The 14594-nt window shown below is 48.1% G+C and overlaps 1 protein-coding gene across 2 annotated transcripts in view; it reads right to left on the reverse strand.

Annotated features, from left to right (window-relative positions):
- The window catches only part of Slc6a4 (solute carrier family 6 member 4), a 32243-nt gene that overhangs the window by 6440 nt on the left and 11209 nt on the right, over positions 1–14594 (reverse strand). For both annotated transcript variants that reach the window (XM_028759341.1, XM_028759340.1), the window contains exons 2-12: positions 14066–14517; positions 12074–12208; positions 11708–11927; positions 10317–10455; positions 9182–9316; positions 8869–8972; positions 7579–7706; positions 6543–6655; positions 5757–5888; positions 4385–4484; positions 2611–2711 (exon numbers count right to left, since the gene is read on the reverse strand). In XM_028759341.1, the coding sequence (XP_028615174.1) occupies positions 2611–2711; positions 4385–4484; positions 5757–5888; positions 6543–6655; positions 7579–7706; positions 8869–8972; positions 9182–9316; positions 10317–10455; positions 11708–11927; positions 12074–12208; positions 14066–14408 (1650 nt within the window). In that variant the 5' untranslated portion in view covers positions 14409–14517. The remainder of the gene's footprint in view (positions 1–2610; positions 2712–4384; positions 4485–5756; positions 5889–6542; positions 6656–7578; positions 7707–8868; positions 8973–9181; positions 9317–10316; positions 10456–11707; positions 11928–12073; positions 12209–14065; positions 14518–14594) is intronic.

The raw sequence follows: 14594 nt of genomic DNA on the forward strand, positions 1-14594 counted from the left end.
TGTGTGTGTGTGTGTGTGTGTGTGTGTGTGTGTGTGTGTGTGTGTGTAACTTGGCCTCAGTGAAGAAGAATGATTTTAGGAAGTGACTTGTTTATCTAAAGCATCTCTATAAAGCTCAGAACAAAGGGGTTGTGGAAGGGGGGGACCTGTTAGTTCAGTGGGACGGAGAAGGCAGGTTTGCCTCTCTCTAAAAGCAGAGGAGGGTAGTGAACTGAGCATCGCTGGATGGTGAGTGATGTACCAGTCTCTACAAGGGCGCTGCTAGGTAAGAAAAGGTACGCATTGACCACGAGCCTCCAGAAATAAAGTCCAATGCCTCAGGGCCCAAACAAGAATGAGGTGCACACCTCACCTCAGTACTGTGTGTAAGGGGAAGCCAAAATATTTTAGCATGATCTGTCCGAGATGGGGCCTGATGAGGCCAGATCAAGGTAAGGCCATTAATTGTAGGGAGTCACAGGTTCAGGGGGTCAATTCCATTGTCTGATAAAATGTTATTTATATGGATTTTTTTGTATTAAGTATTGCATTAAAATAGTTTTTATGTTGAGAACTAATGTGTTTGACAATCCTTAGGTTTTATGTCCCCAGTGACTATGTTACTTGCCTCACCCCTGTCTGGACCTGGACACCGCTTCCTTGCTGGGTGGGGACTATTTAAGCATACAAGGCACTAATCTAACATGCCTCCTTCCTCTGGAAAACAAGTGAAAGGGTTTAAGTGGATTATCAAGTAGCATAGGTATTAATACACGTTAATAACCTATTTATGTCAGGACTTTGGCTTCTGGTCATGGTGAACCCAGAGACTCAGTCCAAATCTCTTCATGTAAAAGCAAAGTGAAACTCTGCAGGTGTGTGAGCACTTGCCTTGGATCCCAGCACTCCAGAGGCAGGGGGGATCAATAGGCGCTTGGGGCTAGCTCAGGTCTACATTGTGAGTTCTGGGCCAGCCAGAGCTACAGAGTGAGACCCTGCATAAACAAGGGGAAAAAAAAAACAAAAAGAAAGAAGCATTTTGGATTTAAAAGAAAACAACAGACAGCATGTGGCACACACCTGTGGTCCCCACGACTTGAGAAGCTGAGGAGGGAGGAGGAGCTCTTGGGCTAAGTTCAAGACCAGCAAACCTAGTTTTAAAAAAATAGTTTTGATTTGGGCTAAAAGCATCAGGTGAGCAATGAGCCAACAAAGCAATGGAACTACTGGACTGAGACCTAAGAAAGTGCACAAGCCAGGCCCACACAAGAGTCACCCTGTCTAGAGTCTGTGGCCACTAGGGTCACTGTGCTGGGATGTTTGCTGCTCAGGGCAAAGGTTGATGAAAACTTCTGGCGTCTAAAGCAGTCAGGAAGGGCTCCTGGGAACAGAGACACATGTAATGTCACAGAAGCAAAGATATGGGCCGGTCCGGAGATGTGTGGGGAGCTGGGCAGGGCAGCAGGAGGGAAGGTTCTGCCTCAAGGAAGTCAGAACACATGCAGGGGATGAAGAGGTGTTTTGGAAGAGAAGAGACACTGTGTGCTAACGGCCTGAGACATCTGGGATGGCTCAGATACCCAATATGCTGAAAAGGATTCATGGAATGGTCTAACCTGAGCTTTTGGCTTTAAGGGGTCAAGAAAAAAAAAACAAAACAAAAACAAACAAACAAAAAATACAAAAACCATGCCCCCTGAGCAACCCTTAGCACTCAGCTTTCTTTTCTTTTTGTTTTGTTTTGTTTTTGAGACTGGGTTTCTCTGTGTAAACCTGGCTTCCTGGAACTCTATAAACCATCTATAAACCAGGCTGACCCCAAACTCAGAGATCCACCTGCCTCTGCCTCCCAAGTGCTGGGATTAAAGGCGTGCGCCACCACTATCCACTTGGCACGCAACTTTCCTATCCAGGTCCTTTGACAATAGATGGATTCTACTTTTGACTTGGACCTAAACTTGGGGACCTTTGTGTGTGCCCCTTCAAGGTGCATGTAAAATTAAGTATAAAGTTTCTAGGACCCCTCTCAGGGCCTTCCTGAGCAATACTTACAGTATGTTCTTCCTCGGTCTTGAATAGTCGGTTACATGATTTTAATAACGCTAAAGCCTCAATAACACTGATGTCTGTGATACCAGCACTTAACAGGCAGAAGATCTCAAATATGAGGCTAGCCTGGGCTACATATAAAGTTCAAGGACAACTCAATCTACATATGAAGACTATCTTAAAACAAAACTCTTCCCCACTACTTTGCAGAATTATCATGAAGATTAAGAGAGCGATGGGTGTAAGTCTGGTATAAAGTCAGCTCTGGCATTTGCTGCTGTTTATTATCATTATTATTAGTGGGGACTACTACACTGGTGTGATCCCTAGTGTTCACAGTCAGAAACAGGTGAGCAGATGTGGGCACAGCTGCTGGGAGACCCCAAAACAGGGGCTTCATGGAGTACTAGTTTACTATTGTCTCTTGGCCTGACTTTGTCCGGATATTAGTGCTGGGTGTGTAGACGTCTCTGGGACGCACCCTTCCGGATGGCACGCTTTTCTGTCTATGCATGATGCCTCGGTAGCATTCATTTCTTATAAATAAATAACTGGAACAACAAGGCAGACGTGACAACTCACCAGGAGAAACAGAGGGCTGATGGCCACCCAGCAGATCCTCCAAAACCATCCCGGGCTGAAGCCCAGCATTTCCTTCACGTCGCTGCAGAACTGAGTGATTCCTAGAATCACCCAAAAGAGAATTTAACGAGGCAGAGTCAAAAGGGCCAGCACTGGTGGTGGCAGAAACCGAGTGGGGGCTCCTCCCTGAGAAGGTGGAGGAGTGAGGGCTCCTCCCTGAGCCGGTGGGGTCACTTAGGTATTCTCCACTTGAGGGGCTCAAGGGGCGGGGCATCACAAAACTGAAATTTTATAGCAAGCAAAGTTCTTTCTATACAGAGCAGCAAAGTTGTTGATAAATGTCTAGGGACCAAGTTCTCCATTGATGCCCACAATTCCCTTCTAAGCTCTCAGCCTGGATTTGACTGTAGTCTACTGTAGGAAGAAAGTGTTCGAGTTTAGGAATGGTGCGCCCACCTGGCAGAAACCAACTAGGACTATCCGCTGGCAGTTTTCAAGGGAGTTTTTTTTTTTTTTTTAAAGATTTATGTTTTAGTGTTTTACCCACAGGAGGAGGTGTTGGATCCCCTGCAACTGGAATTACAGCCACTTGTTACCTACCATGTGGGTGCTGGAAATCAAAGCCAGAACCTCTGGAAGAGCAGACAGGGCTCTTAACCACTGAGCCACCTCTCCCAGCCCTTCAGGGGAACGTTTTAACCACAGTATTGCTCATCTGTGCGCCAGGTCAAAGTCCAGGTTCTTCTGTAAAAGGCACTGGCACTAATGTGAGGACGCCCCACTAACAGGGGAGTCCCGAGAAGTGAAAGTACTCTCAGCTGCTTCCCCAGAGCTCAGTGGTTCCTGTGCAGGTCTACAGTGACTTGAACTCTGCCCTCTGAATTGCTGGGGAAGTAAAGATAATGTCTTTTTTTTTTTAAATTGGATTCTGAATTCAATTCCCAGAACCCACGAGAGACTCACAATCTCCTATATGCCCAGCTTCAGGGAATCCAATGCTCTCCCCTGGCCTCTGCAGGTGGCTACACTTACACACACACATGCAGTTAAAATCTTTAGTTCATGTACAATCTCCCCTCTGCCTTCACAGTGTACATAATGGTTACTATGGCAAAGCAATTGATCGTAGACATTGGAAAGCAAATGAGTTTCCAAATGAGATGCTTGCTTCTTGATGGTACAGACGCATCTCTGAACCTGTGTTCCTCAAAGGGCCTGCCTGTGCCCCTCCCTTTGCTACCCCTAATTCAGGGCCCATGGAAGCCCTGCCAAGAGCTCTCAGCTCACTTCCTGTAGCTCCTCTCACCCTTGTCAAAGTCCATCCCAAGACAAGAGGGAGGAGCCTGGGGGTTCACCAATGCAGAGACTGGAAGAAGAGTCTTGCCTCAGAAGAGAGGGGCCTAAGCTCTCTCTTGGTGCTCTGGAAAGGGGTCTCTGTTGAGAAACTTAAATCTGGGATGCTTGCACACTAATGCCTCATACATCGTGTCTTAGGCCACCGCTGTGGATGGACTGACTGACTTCAGCCTGTCTCTTCTGGAGAAATATTACAAACATAAAAAAATCAGGATAGAAATGATGTCCTCCCTGAAGGGCATCTGTGGTACAGTGCAGAGGAAGCGGTGGTGTATGGCTACAGAAGGCCCTCAGCTGAGATTATCTTACAGATCCGTCAGGAGACCACACTTGGTCAACTGCCCCTTCCTGTCCTCTGATGAAGTTAGTGCCCATCTCCACGTGGACAGAGGGTAAGTAGAAGGAAGGGACTTCTTACCATAGAACCAAGACACAGCAACGGCCTCGATGAGGGCGACGGTGAGCACTGCTGGCCCTGTGGCATACTCCTCCAACAGGGTCACCACGTATGCCCCTCCCTGGGAACAAGGTCACAGATGTGTTAACGGTCTTCTGAAGTCCAGCCTCATTACAGAGGCCTATGGAAGCTTCTGACTATAGGGTCAGACTGGGTAACCCTCACTCTGGACTCAGTCCGAGGACTCCAGGACCTGTCTTATGGAGTGGCCTTTGAGTGTGTACCCATCTGATCACCTTACCCTGTGGAGCACATTTTCTTTTAGATGGTGCTATGAACAGAACCCACAGCCTGGGGCAAGCTCTCGGCCCCATCCCTCACGCTTTTTTATCTACTACGCTATAAAAGACAAACTCTGAGGAGCCTCTATAACCACTGGGTTTACTGAATACTTCCTGTCTACTCAACCTTGGAGAGCACACAGCTGTAAAGACTGAATCTGGAAGCTGGGCATGGTGGCACGCACCTTTAATCCCAGTACTCAGGAGGCAGAGGCAGCCTGGTCTCTGTAAGTTCCAAGCTAGCCTAGTCTACATAGACTCACATCCTAGTCTGACATCCTGTCTCAAGAAGAAAAAAGGAAAAAAGAAAAAGGGAGAGGGTATCTGAATCTGTGTGGCACCAGACACTGTAGCACTTAAGTCACTGTTCGGTGCCTGCCACTCTAACCCCGACCCCTCTGACACCTATGCAGCCCCTACCCACCCTGGTAAAGCACTGGGGACATTGAGGCCATGGCTTGAAGAGGTCTCTCTCTATCAGTAAAATTTGTCTTGAGCCAGGAGAACACAAGCCCATGACGTCACCCTATTAGATGTACACTTTACTGTATTTGCCATGGCAAATAAATGAAGAGACGGGGGAGGGGAGGAGGGAGATCACAGGAGAGGGTGTGGCTTCTTTACACCTCAAGCTCTAAAGGAGATGAAGTAGCACATAAGTTACACATAATAGATCAGGACACACCCATCAAAGCACCTCTACAAGGTGCAAATGGCTGGAAATGCAAATCCTAACTTCTCTCCAAGCATTTTTGCCAAGCCCGAAATATAGTTGGATCTGTTGTAAAATGTTAAGCTTCCCGATGTCAGAAACAGATCTACCAGCAGATCTGCCTGAAATAACTTTTCTCTTTGGTGGCAAACTTTTCAATGCTGAAAACTGAACCCAGGACCTCACCTATAAGCAAGCAACACTACGCCACATCCTCTACCCATGATAAGCCTTTAATAGTGCTAGCAGCACTTTTAGGCCCCCAAGTGAGGACCCACTCTGCTTGTGGAGCACTAGTGAGTAGCGGAGGCCACTTGGAGCCAATGGCCCTGGTACTCACTGCAGTCAGTGTGAGCAGGGATCCCAAGATGCAAGTGATGACCACAATGAGCACGAACCATTCCCTGCGCTTGGCCCAGATGTGAGGAAACTCATCCAGCACAGCTGTGATCACACCTTCCAGGCCTGCAAACTGAAAAAACGCACGCAGAGAGTCACAGTGCAGTCTCGGGACAAGCCTGTGCCTTAAGGACAGGGAACAGGAAGAGAGATAAGATTAGCGAGTGAACAGTCAAGCTGATCAAGACTAGTTTGCCCACTCCCTGGCCCAGGGACCCGGCTAGAAGTACACTTCCATCTGATAGCATTATCAGAACTCATCACCTGGGACTTGCAGGCAAGAAAACACAGCGCACATGACTTTAGCATTTGTTTCTTGGGATTAGGGTTGCCCCAAGGCCGGTTCAATGCCAGTACCCTCTCTACACTAATAAGCAAGACTCTGAGCTGGGCCACCATGGCTTAGAAAGGAACACAAATAACAAGGAGCTTTAAATACGCTGAGTCCTTTGTGCCAGGCACTTTCCTACTGTGTGCCACTAGTCACTCTGTAATGTACCCAGTGCAAAAGGCACCATTGCTGAGGAGTGGACAGGGGGACCGAATGGAGAGGAAGAATGGGAGGGAAGGGGGAGAAGGGAAGAGGAGGGGGGAAGGGGAGGAGAAGGGAGAATTACCTGGAGGTAGCAACCAGTATCATGGGAGGCTCTGGGTGGGGAGGTGAGTCTAGCCACCTCCTGATCCCCCTTCTTCTCTCCCTTCCAGACCCTTTTCTGGTTCCACTCACCGTGCTATCCAGACCCAGCGTGATTAACATGAGGAAGAAGATGATGGCAAAGAATGTGGATGCTGGCATGTTGGCTATGGCTTCCGCATATGTGATGAAAAGGAGGCTGGGCCCTGAAACGGAGGGAGAGAAAGGGGTTGGGTGCTAAGTGCCAGCTGTTGAGAGGGGGAGGGGAGGTGTATGCTTGCCGAGACCCATCCTACCAAGCTATTGCAGACTTGATCTCAGTTCGTTTACAACTATCATCACAAGCCCTCCACATCGAATTGGGCTCTGTCAGCGCCAAATGCTGTTTCACCCACCACACCAGACACTTTGCAAAGCCAGAGGGAAGGTTATCCACCTTGAAAACTGTGCATCTTCAGCTTGAGGGGGCCATGATGGACTAAGACTGCAACTACACAAGCTCAGGGGATCGACAGTGAGGCAGTTGTGTGTGATCATCAGAGCCAGTGATGTCCTCAGCTCAGATTAGCAGGAGATGACATAAGGACAGTCTGCTATTTTTTTTTAAGTCACATTTGGGGTCTTATGGACAGAACTCCAGCATCTAAACACCAAGTGCTCTACCACTGACCTACATCCTCAGCCCTTAAAGTCCTTTTGATAGTGTGACAAACAAGTCCTCAGTCCCTCACGGATGCTGTCATTTGATCAAAGTGCTGCATCAGGCCAAAAGACGAATATTTCTCTAGACCCTGGAAATCCATCTACTCGGTCTCATTGTTTAACATCTGTTACGTGAATTCCAATGAAAACACCAAGCAAAGTGACATCAGTCGTTATCTGTGGCTAAATCCCACCACGAGTGCCCAAGCCCACTGACTTTAAACCTACCATACACATCATAGTTTTAACCCCGCCATGTATTGAAGGCCCCAGCACTGGGCACCAAGACAACTGACTGCATGGGTGGATTGAGATCACCAAGGAAGTTAACTTTCAAATCTTTGACAACGTAAAAGAACAGCTGAAAAGGTTAGCTGTTTGTAAAGATCCAAAGTCACCATCCCATGAAAAGAGTTCTTGGTCCTACCCGCGTCTTTGGCCACCTCGGACACATCTTCATTCCTCATCTCAGCCATGTAGCCAAGCACCGTGAAGATGACAAAGCCGGAGATGAAGCTCGTCATGCAGTTCACCACGCTGGTCACCAGGGCGTCTCTGCAGCGGAAACCCAGACATGGTCAGACACCAGCTACAGCAGCACATTCCTATAATCTCAGCCCTTGGAAGGCTGAATGAATGAGGCAGGAGGATTGTGAGTTCAAGGCTCAGGATGAACTACAGAGCTAGGTGGGGGAGGGGAAAGCCTGACACTCCTCCCCACCCCCACCCCATGTGAAACAGCACAGCACAGACCCCTTCTTCAACCAGAGGGGCTCTGCCCTGGAGCGAGGCCTTAACTGAAGGGCTCCAGGAAGGGGCTTTGACCTCACGTTTGTGAAATTAAAAGTTTAATATTATCTTTAAATAAAATCATAAGACTGTCAAGGAGAAACCTTGGCAGTTTTAAAACTTTATTACATAGCTTTAGCTGGTATCCCAATATAGTCCACTCATTGGAGGGGGGCTGCTCTTCCCCCATCTTTAGAAACAATAAATTTCATGATTATTTTTCTAATAGTACAGACTGTACAGGAAGATTTACTATCTGCGGTTGTGAGTGACGCCAAGCTGTCATGGGTGCAATGCTTAGTTAAGATACTGAAGCATGGCTCTGCCACAATCATGGCATTCTTCGTAAGCTAAAACAGTTCAGCCCTTAGACACTTTGTGTATATATAAATGATCAGTTTACAGTTTCCACTGTGAAGTCTATTAACTAATGTGCGCTGCATTTTTTTTGTAACCTTGCCATAACCTGTCCTTGTCATTTGCCTGTTTGCTTTGTTGCTTGTCTTGTTTTAAACAGGATCTCATATAGCCTGTTCAAGGCAACGGTGAACTCAGTATGTAGTTGAGACTGACCTTGAACTCCTCATTCTTCAGTCTCCACTTCCTGAGTGCCAGGACTATGGGGATGTACCTCACCCCCCAACTAAGAGTGTGTGTGTGTGTGTGTGTGTGTGTGTGTGTGTGTGTGTATGTGTGTGTGTGTGTGTGTGTATGTGTGTTGGAGACTTTCTTAACCTTTGAACAGCCTAGGTAAAGTTACTTTCTGAATGGGCACTATATCACAGATGAATGGCCAGGGGCTTGTGACACGCCTTAGGAGCAGTATTCTCATGGTGTGGGGACAGACAGGTTTGAGATCATTGTCTTCCTTCAACTATCTGTCTGTTAGTCCATTCCCAAGCTTTGCTCGGCAGCCCCACATACTCACTGATAACAATTGTTGTTGAACTTGTTGTAGCTAGCAAAAGCCAGGAGAACCCCAAAGCCTGGGCCAAGAGAGAAGAAGATCTGAGCCGCAGCGTCTACCCACACCTGGAATACAGCAGGGGAGGGCATGGGATGAGAACAGGACCCGGCTGCTGCCAGCACAGCAGCGGTGGCATTCAGTGGCCTCAAGATGCTGTGTTCTTCACACTTTTATTTCTGATCTGAAGGATCATTACACACTTGTACATTAAATTTGAGTCGACCCTAGTGTACTATTTGAAGGAGAAAAGTCAGACAAGTCTCTCATATCTCACCCCTGTCTCCAAGAGTTTCTGCCAGTTGGGTTTCAAATAGAAGACAACCCCTCTCCAGGCTCCAGGAAGGGTGGCCCCCCTCACCAGCAGGACAGAAAGGACAATGTAAGGGAAGGTGGCTGTCACCCACACCACCTGGAATCAAGGAAAACAGAAAGACAGGTTACCGCCATACTGTCCCAGGGACAGCAAAGAAGGGAAGACAGGTGGTAGCACAGTGGCACAGTAGCTCGGTGGTGTGGTGTCTCTTACTAATGAAGACCTCTAAGGATGGAGGTCCACTTCTTGTCACTTTAGGAGGCAACACAGCCTGGTCCTCAAGCCCGACATACTGGGTGTGACATACTACAATAATTCTGCCACTTGAGAAGCTGAGGCAGGAGGATTCCTATGAGTTCATGGCCAGCATGGGCAGCACAGGGAGTTGCTGTTCAATTAGCCAGTGTAGAAAAGCTCTGGGTATGGTTCATAATTAGTTTTCAGTAAATTATGGCCTATATTAGCAACTGTGAGTATACCACTAGGCTAAAAGAATTTTGAAGAAGATTAATATCTATGTATATATAGAGAGAACATAATATTATATATAGAATTTGTATGTATGCATGCATATATGTGCAGAATGTGGGGACAGAGGTTGACCTTGGCTATCTTCCTCAGTTGGTCTCCACCTGACTTTCTGAGCTCTCCCTGACTTAGACCGACAGGCCAGCAAGTCAGGCATCCTCCTGTCTCTGCCTCCAACCCCCAGTGCCGGGGCTGCAGCCACACACTCATGTTCTGCTGTGCTGGCCTTTACATGAGTAGTGGTGACCTGCACCCAGTCTTCATGCTTCTGTGGCAAGTACCTCACCTCTGAGCCACCTCTCCAGCCCTTCTACATTTTTAAATAGAATTATAAAGGGGCGGTACTGTACCTCCACTTACTTAGATTCACTTACATGAAAGGGATATTGGTTAATTTCTAGAACCTTCTAACAGATGTGATGAAGAAAGTTATCTCAGGTGTATGAATGGGTTTGGTGTTAAGGGAAACTAATTTTTGTTTTCTGCTTGGTAGCTGTCTAAGGTAATGGTCTTGAGTTTTGTGACACTGGGGCCCTGGGCAGTCCAGGTCAAGCTGCAGAGTCCTCACCTTGCCAGATGTTTTGACTCCTTTCCAGATGCTAAAGTAGATAACGGTAAAGATGAGCATGATGCAGAGAGCCAGCTGCCAGCTGACGGGCCCCAGGTCCTGGAGGCCCTTAGACTGGTGGATCTGCAGGACATGGCGCCTGGAGCGACAAAGAGAAGGGCCTCTGAGAGAGTCACCTGAGCACAACATTGAGATACCTCTAGAGGATACCACCACCAGGAGGGGCTGGAATGGGCCCCACTCATCCTGAAAGAGCAAGGGGCACATTCACTGGCTGGCCCTCGGAGGAGCAGCAGTCCAAAGCCAGACCTCTTGTCTCTCCTCTTGTCTCTCGTTCCACTGTCTGTAACGAGAACCTCTCAACCAACATGACCAGTTTCTCAGTACATGTAAATTTTTGTGTAGGCAATGAGTCTTTTTTCACTCTAAATTAGCTCTGTACCTGGCCTACTATTGCCTTCAATTCCTATATTAAAAATACTTCTGGGTTGGGGACACCACATGCTAGAAGAACAATTGCCTAGTACATGAGGACCCCAGATTGAATCCTTCACACCATAAGAAAAAAATCCCACATTCTTTAAGCATCCGAAGGTCAGGTCCCGCTTATACAGCCAACACACCACATCAGAAATAAGTTTTGAACAAATGAAGCAATCAGGTGTTTTACTTCCATGGGAACTGGCTGGAGGAAGAGAAACCAAGAAGGTTCTTCCCTTTGATGCAGGGATGTTTTGACTCCCTTTGGGGAGTGAAGGTAGGGGCCAGTGTGGACATGGTAGAGCAATTTGGCCTGTCATATGGGGGGGGGGATACAGAGACAAAGAAAGGTCAGATTATGGAGCATTTAGGGTAGAGTTCCAACTCCAAATCCTGCAGGGAGTGAGGCCACTGTCCCCACACTCATGTTTGCCCCCTAATCATTGACAGCTTCACCTCTCAGAAATCTGCCAGGAGGCAGGGGAGGGCTCATGATGTCCCACCCATCCCTGAAGACCCATAAGCAGTAAATGTTTGCTGGGATAGGACACTTGGTTCAGCGGTGTAGCACTAGGGTGTTACCCATGACCCTGAAAGCCGTCTTTAAATGCATGTGTCACCAAAAAGAATAACGGAAAACATGACGTAGAAGGGGAGCTGGTCAGGAAGAGTAAGGGGGGGCGGATGAGAGACTGTATCGATAGGGGAGACTCTATGCAGAAGACATGATCTCTATCAGTGAACACGTTACTATGGAGCCTGGTTAAATAACTCACAGATGCTACTGAAACACTTTTTTCTAAAAAACCTGCTAAAAGAGAGCTGAAGAGTTTTTAGCCCCTAAGATACCAAGCCCTGGGGTGTGTGGCCTCTCCTTAACAGACCACCCCACCTCCTTCACATGTACTTACAAGTAAAACTCCTCAGCAGGTGACGTGGAATGGAGTGTCCAGGTGATGTTGTCCTGGGCGAAGTAGTTGGTGCAGTTTCCAGTGTTCCAAGGGTTCTTGCAGCTGGTCCAGGGCAGCTGGTCCGTGAAGGAGGAGATGAGGTAGTAGAGTGCCCAGGCTATGATGGTGTTATAGTAGGAGGCAATATAAAACGCAATGATGCAGATGGCATAGCCAATGCCTGGACAAGATGAGAAAGGCCGAGTTCACACCCGAAGGCTGCTTAGACCCATACAGCCCAAGAAGTTAAAATCCCAGGACCCAGGTCCCAGCCACTTATGGGAGTGTCTTGTCCAGCACCTCCCTCCAACCCCCCCGCCAGGTTACCTTTGAAAATCGGGCAGATCTTCCTCCATATAGAAATGCACCCATTTCGGTGGTACTGGCCCAGCGCAAGCTCCATGTAAAAGAGCGGGATCCCACCGAAGATGGCCATGATGGTGTAAGGGAGGAGGAAGGCCCCTGTGGCAGAAGGGAGACAATTTTACCTCCTACCCACATCAGTCCCCAGAATGGTCCATGGACGTGGAGCTCACAGTTGGTTGCCCTGGTCTCAGTGCTTTGTGAGAGAAGACAGTAGACAAACGTCCCTTGGTACAACCACATGTTGACCCACTGTCTGAGCTGGTTAACAAGATCATTGAAATCACCTGGGGAAGGGCGTCTCCATGAGGAAGTCTCAATTGGGTTGGCCTGTGAGAAACTGGGAAGCCCAGCCCTGAATGTGGGCAGCACTACTCCATGGGTTGGGCCCTGGTACTGAATGAAAAGGAGGCACTAAGCTAGGCCATCATGTGTGCATGCCCGTGACTAGCGGCTTTGTGTTCTTGCCGTCTAGAACTTTCCGCAGTGATGGACTGAAACCTGGCACTGTGAACCAAATAAACTCTTTCTCCTTAAGCTGTTTTTGTCTGGGTATTTCACCAAAGCATAAAGAAACCAGACTAAGATACCGTCTTGAAGGCAAAGCAAAGCAAAAGACAAACCAAGCATATGATACAGAAAAAAGGAGCCTGAAACAGTAACAGAAGCAGGCTGGGTTGAGAATCAACAGACAGTCACACTCCACAGTCACTAGTTACCCCCAAAACTGACCTCCAGATTCAAGGGTTCACCCCAGGCCTCATGAAGATGTCCATGTGTCTGAGGATGCTCACAGATGCAGTTGCTGACTCATGGAACCGGATCCTCCCTCATCAGTGTTACCTATGACTCCAGACCCTTGACCACTGATATTTTTGACCTGCATGTCTGTAACTCCACTAGGCCAGAGTCGTTCCTCACAAGCCATCATTGCTTGAGAGTAAGGCTGAAGATGCTAGTTTCCACAGAACAAGATTGCTCACCTGCAGCTTAAGTTTTAGCCCAAAGGGTGAGTCAGCTATGATATCCCCCTGGGTAACTTTCCTGCCTTTAAAATGTTTCATTCCTAAAAACCTGAGGCTAGTGTGACTCAGAAATGTCGGTGTAATTAGTCATGTTGAGCAAATCTGGCTAGTAGTTGCCTCTCGAACAGCTTGTCAGTATAAACATCCACTAATTTGATACTCATTTCTTTTTGCCCAGTATCCACACAGAGGGTCCATACCTACTGACCTGCCTTCCCTCATCTTCTCTGTTCTCTCCCAGGCTCCCCAGCTCACACATACAATCAACAAGGTAACTACTCTAAGACAGCCTTAGGGTTGCTAGGATGGACAAGGCAAGGCCTCTATAACACAAGAGATGTAAAAGTATCCATGCACACTTTGGGGTTGGCAAGAATGTTACACTGAGGCTGGGCTCAGCTTTGATCTCCTCAAGTCTGATAGCTTAAGACTTCGGACCCAGACTAGTGCCGGTCTCTGACCTCACATAGGTTCAAAGGCCTAGCAGGGTCTGGAGCCTTAGAGCCACCTCCCAATGTTTTCTCCCACAGGCCTGACAACTCCAGACTCTTCTGCCCGCAAGAGGGAAAAACTTAGTCACATGTGGCAAGTATTCTCTTGCTCCCGGCTTACAAACAGAAGCTTGAATACGCGCACAACAAGAAGGAAAGCCCTTCAACAAAGGAAGCAAGAACAATGCTAATCAACCCAAGGACGTGCATGGGAGCGCTCAGGTCCAGCTTTACAATCTTTACAACCTGAAAGCTTCACACAGGCTACCTTAGGCTTTTTTGTTGACTGGAGATTTGGCTAGCATGAAAGCTCAGGCTTCCTGCTTAGACTCATGTCAGTTACACAGGACTGTAAACATATTACTTGTCTTGTAGCCTCCTACAAGAGTCTCCAGCCCACCCCTGGGTCCCAGGCTCTGCCAGTGGCCAGTGGGACTAACCTCCACCATTCTGGTAGCATATGTAGGGAAAACGCCAGATGTTGCCCAGGTCCACGGCATAGCCGATGACGGACAGGAGGAAATCCATCTTCTTGCCCCAGGTCTCCCGTTCCCCTTGGCGAATCTCAGCTACCAGGGTAATGGTGGCAGCTGGCATAGAGTGTGGAGCTTCGTCCCCAGCACTTGTGCTGGGAACTGCAGAGTACCCATTGGATATTTGGCCAGGCTCTGCCCTGTCCGCTGGCGTGGGGACACCCTTCTGTAGAACGCCATTTTCTTGACAGTCCTCTCTGTCCTTGCACTCTGACAGCACTTTCTGAGAATTCAAGGGTGTGGTCTCCATGCTGCTGGTCAGTAAATGATACAGATGCCCATCTGCCAAGCACCCAGACTAGCTCTTGGTTCTTGGTTTTGAATCTCCACTCAGTGTAATAGGGACAAGATTGAGAGCTCTGTTGAAAAAGCATACAGAGGAGAGAGAGAGAGAGAGAGAGAGAGAGAGAGAGAGAGAGAGAGAGAGAGAGAGAGA

The sequence above is a fragment of the Grammomys surdaster genome, unplaced genomic scaffold (assembly GCF_004785775.1).
Source record: "Grammomys surdaster isolate TR1022 unplaced genomic scaffold, NIH_TR_1.0 126278, whole genome shotgun sequence".
Classification (NCBI taxonomy): Eukaryota; Metazoa; Chordata; class Mammalia; order Rodentia; family Muridae; genus Grammomys; species Grammomys surdaster.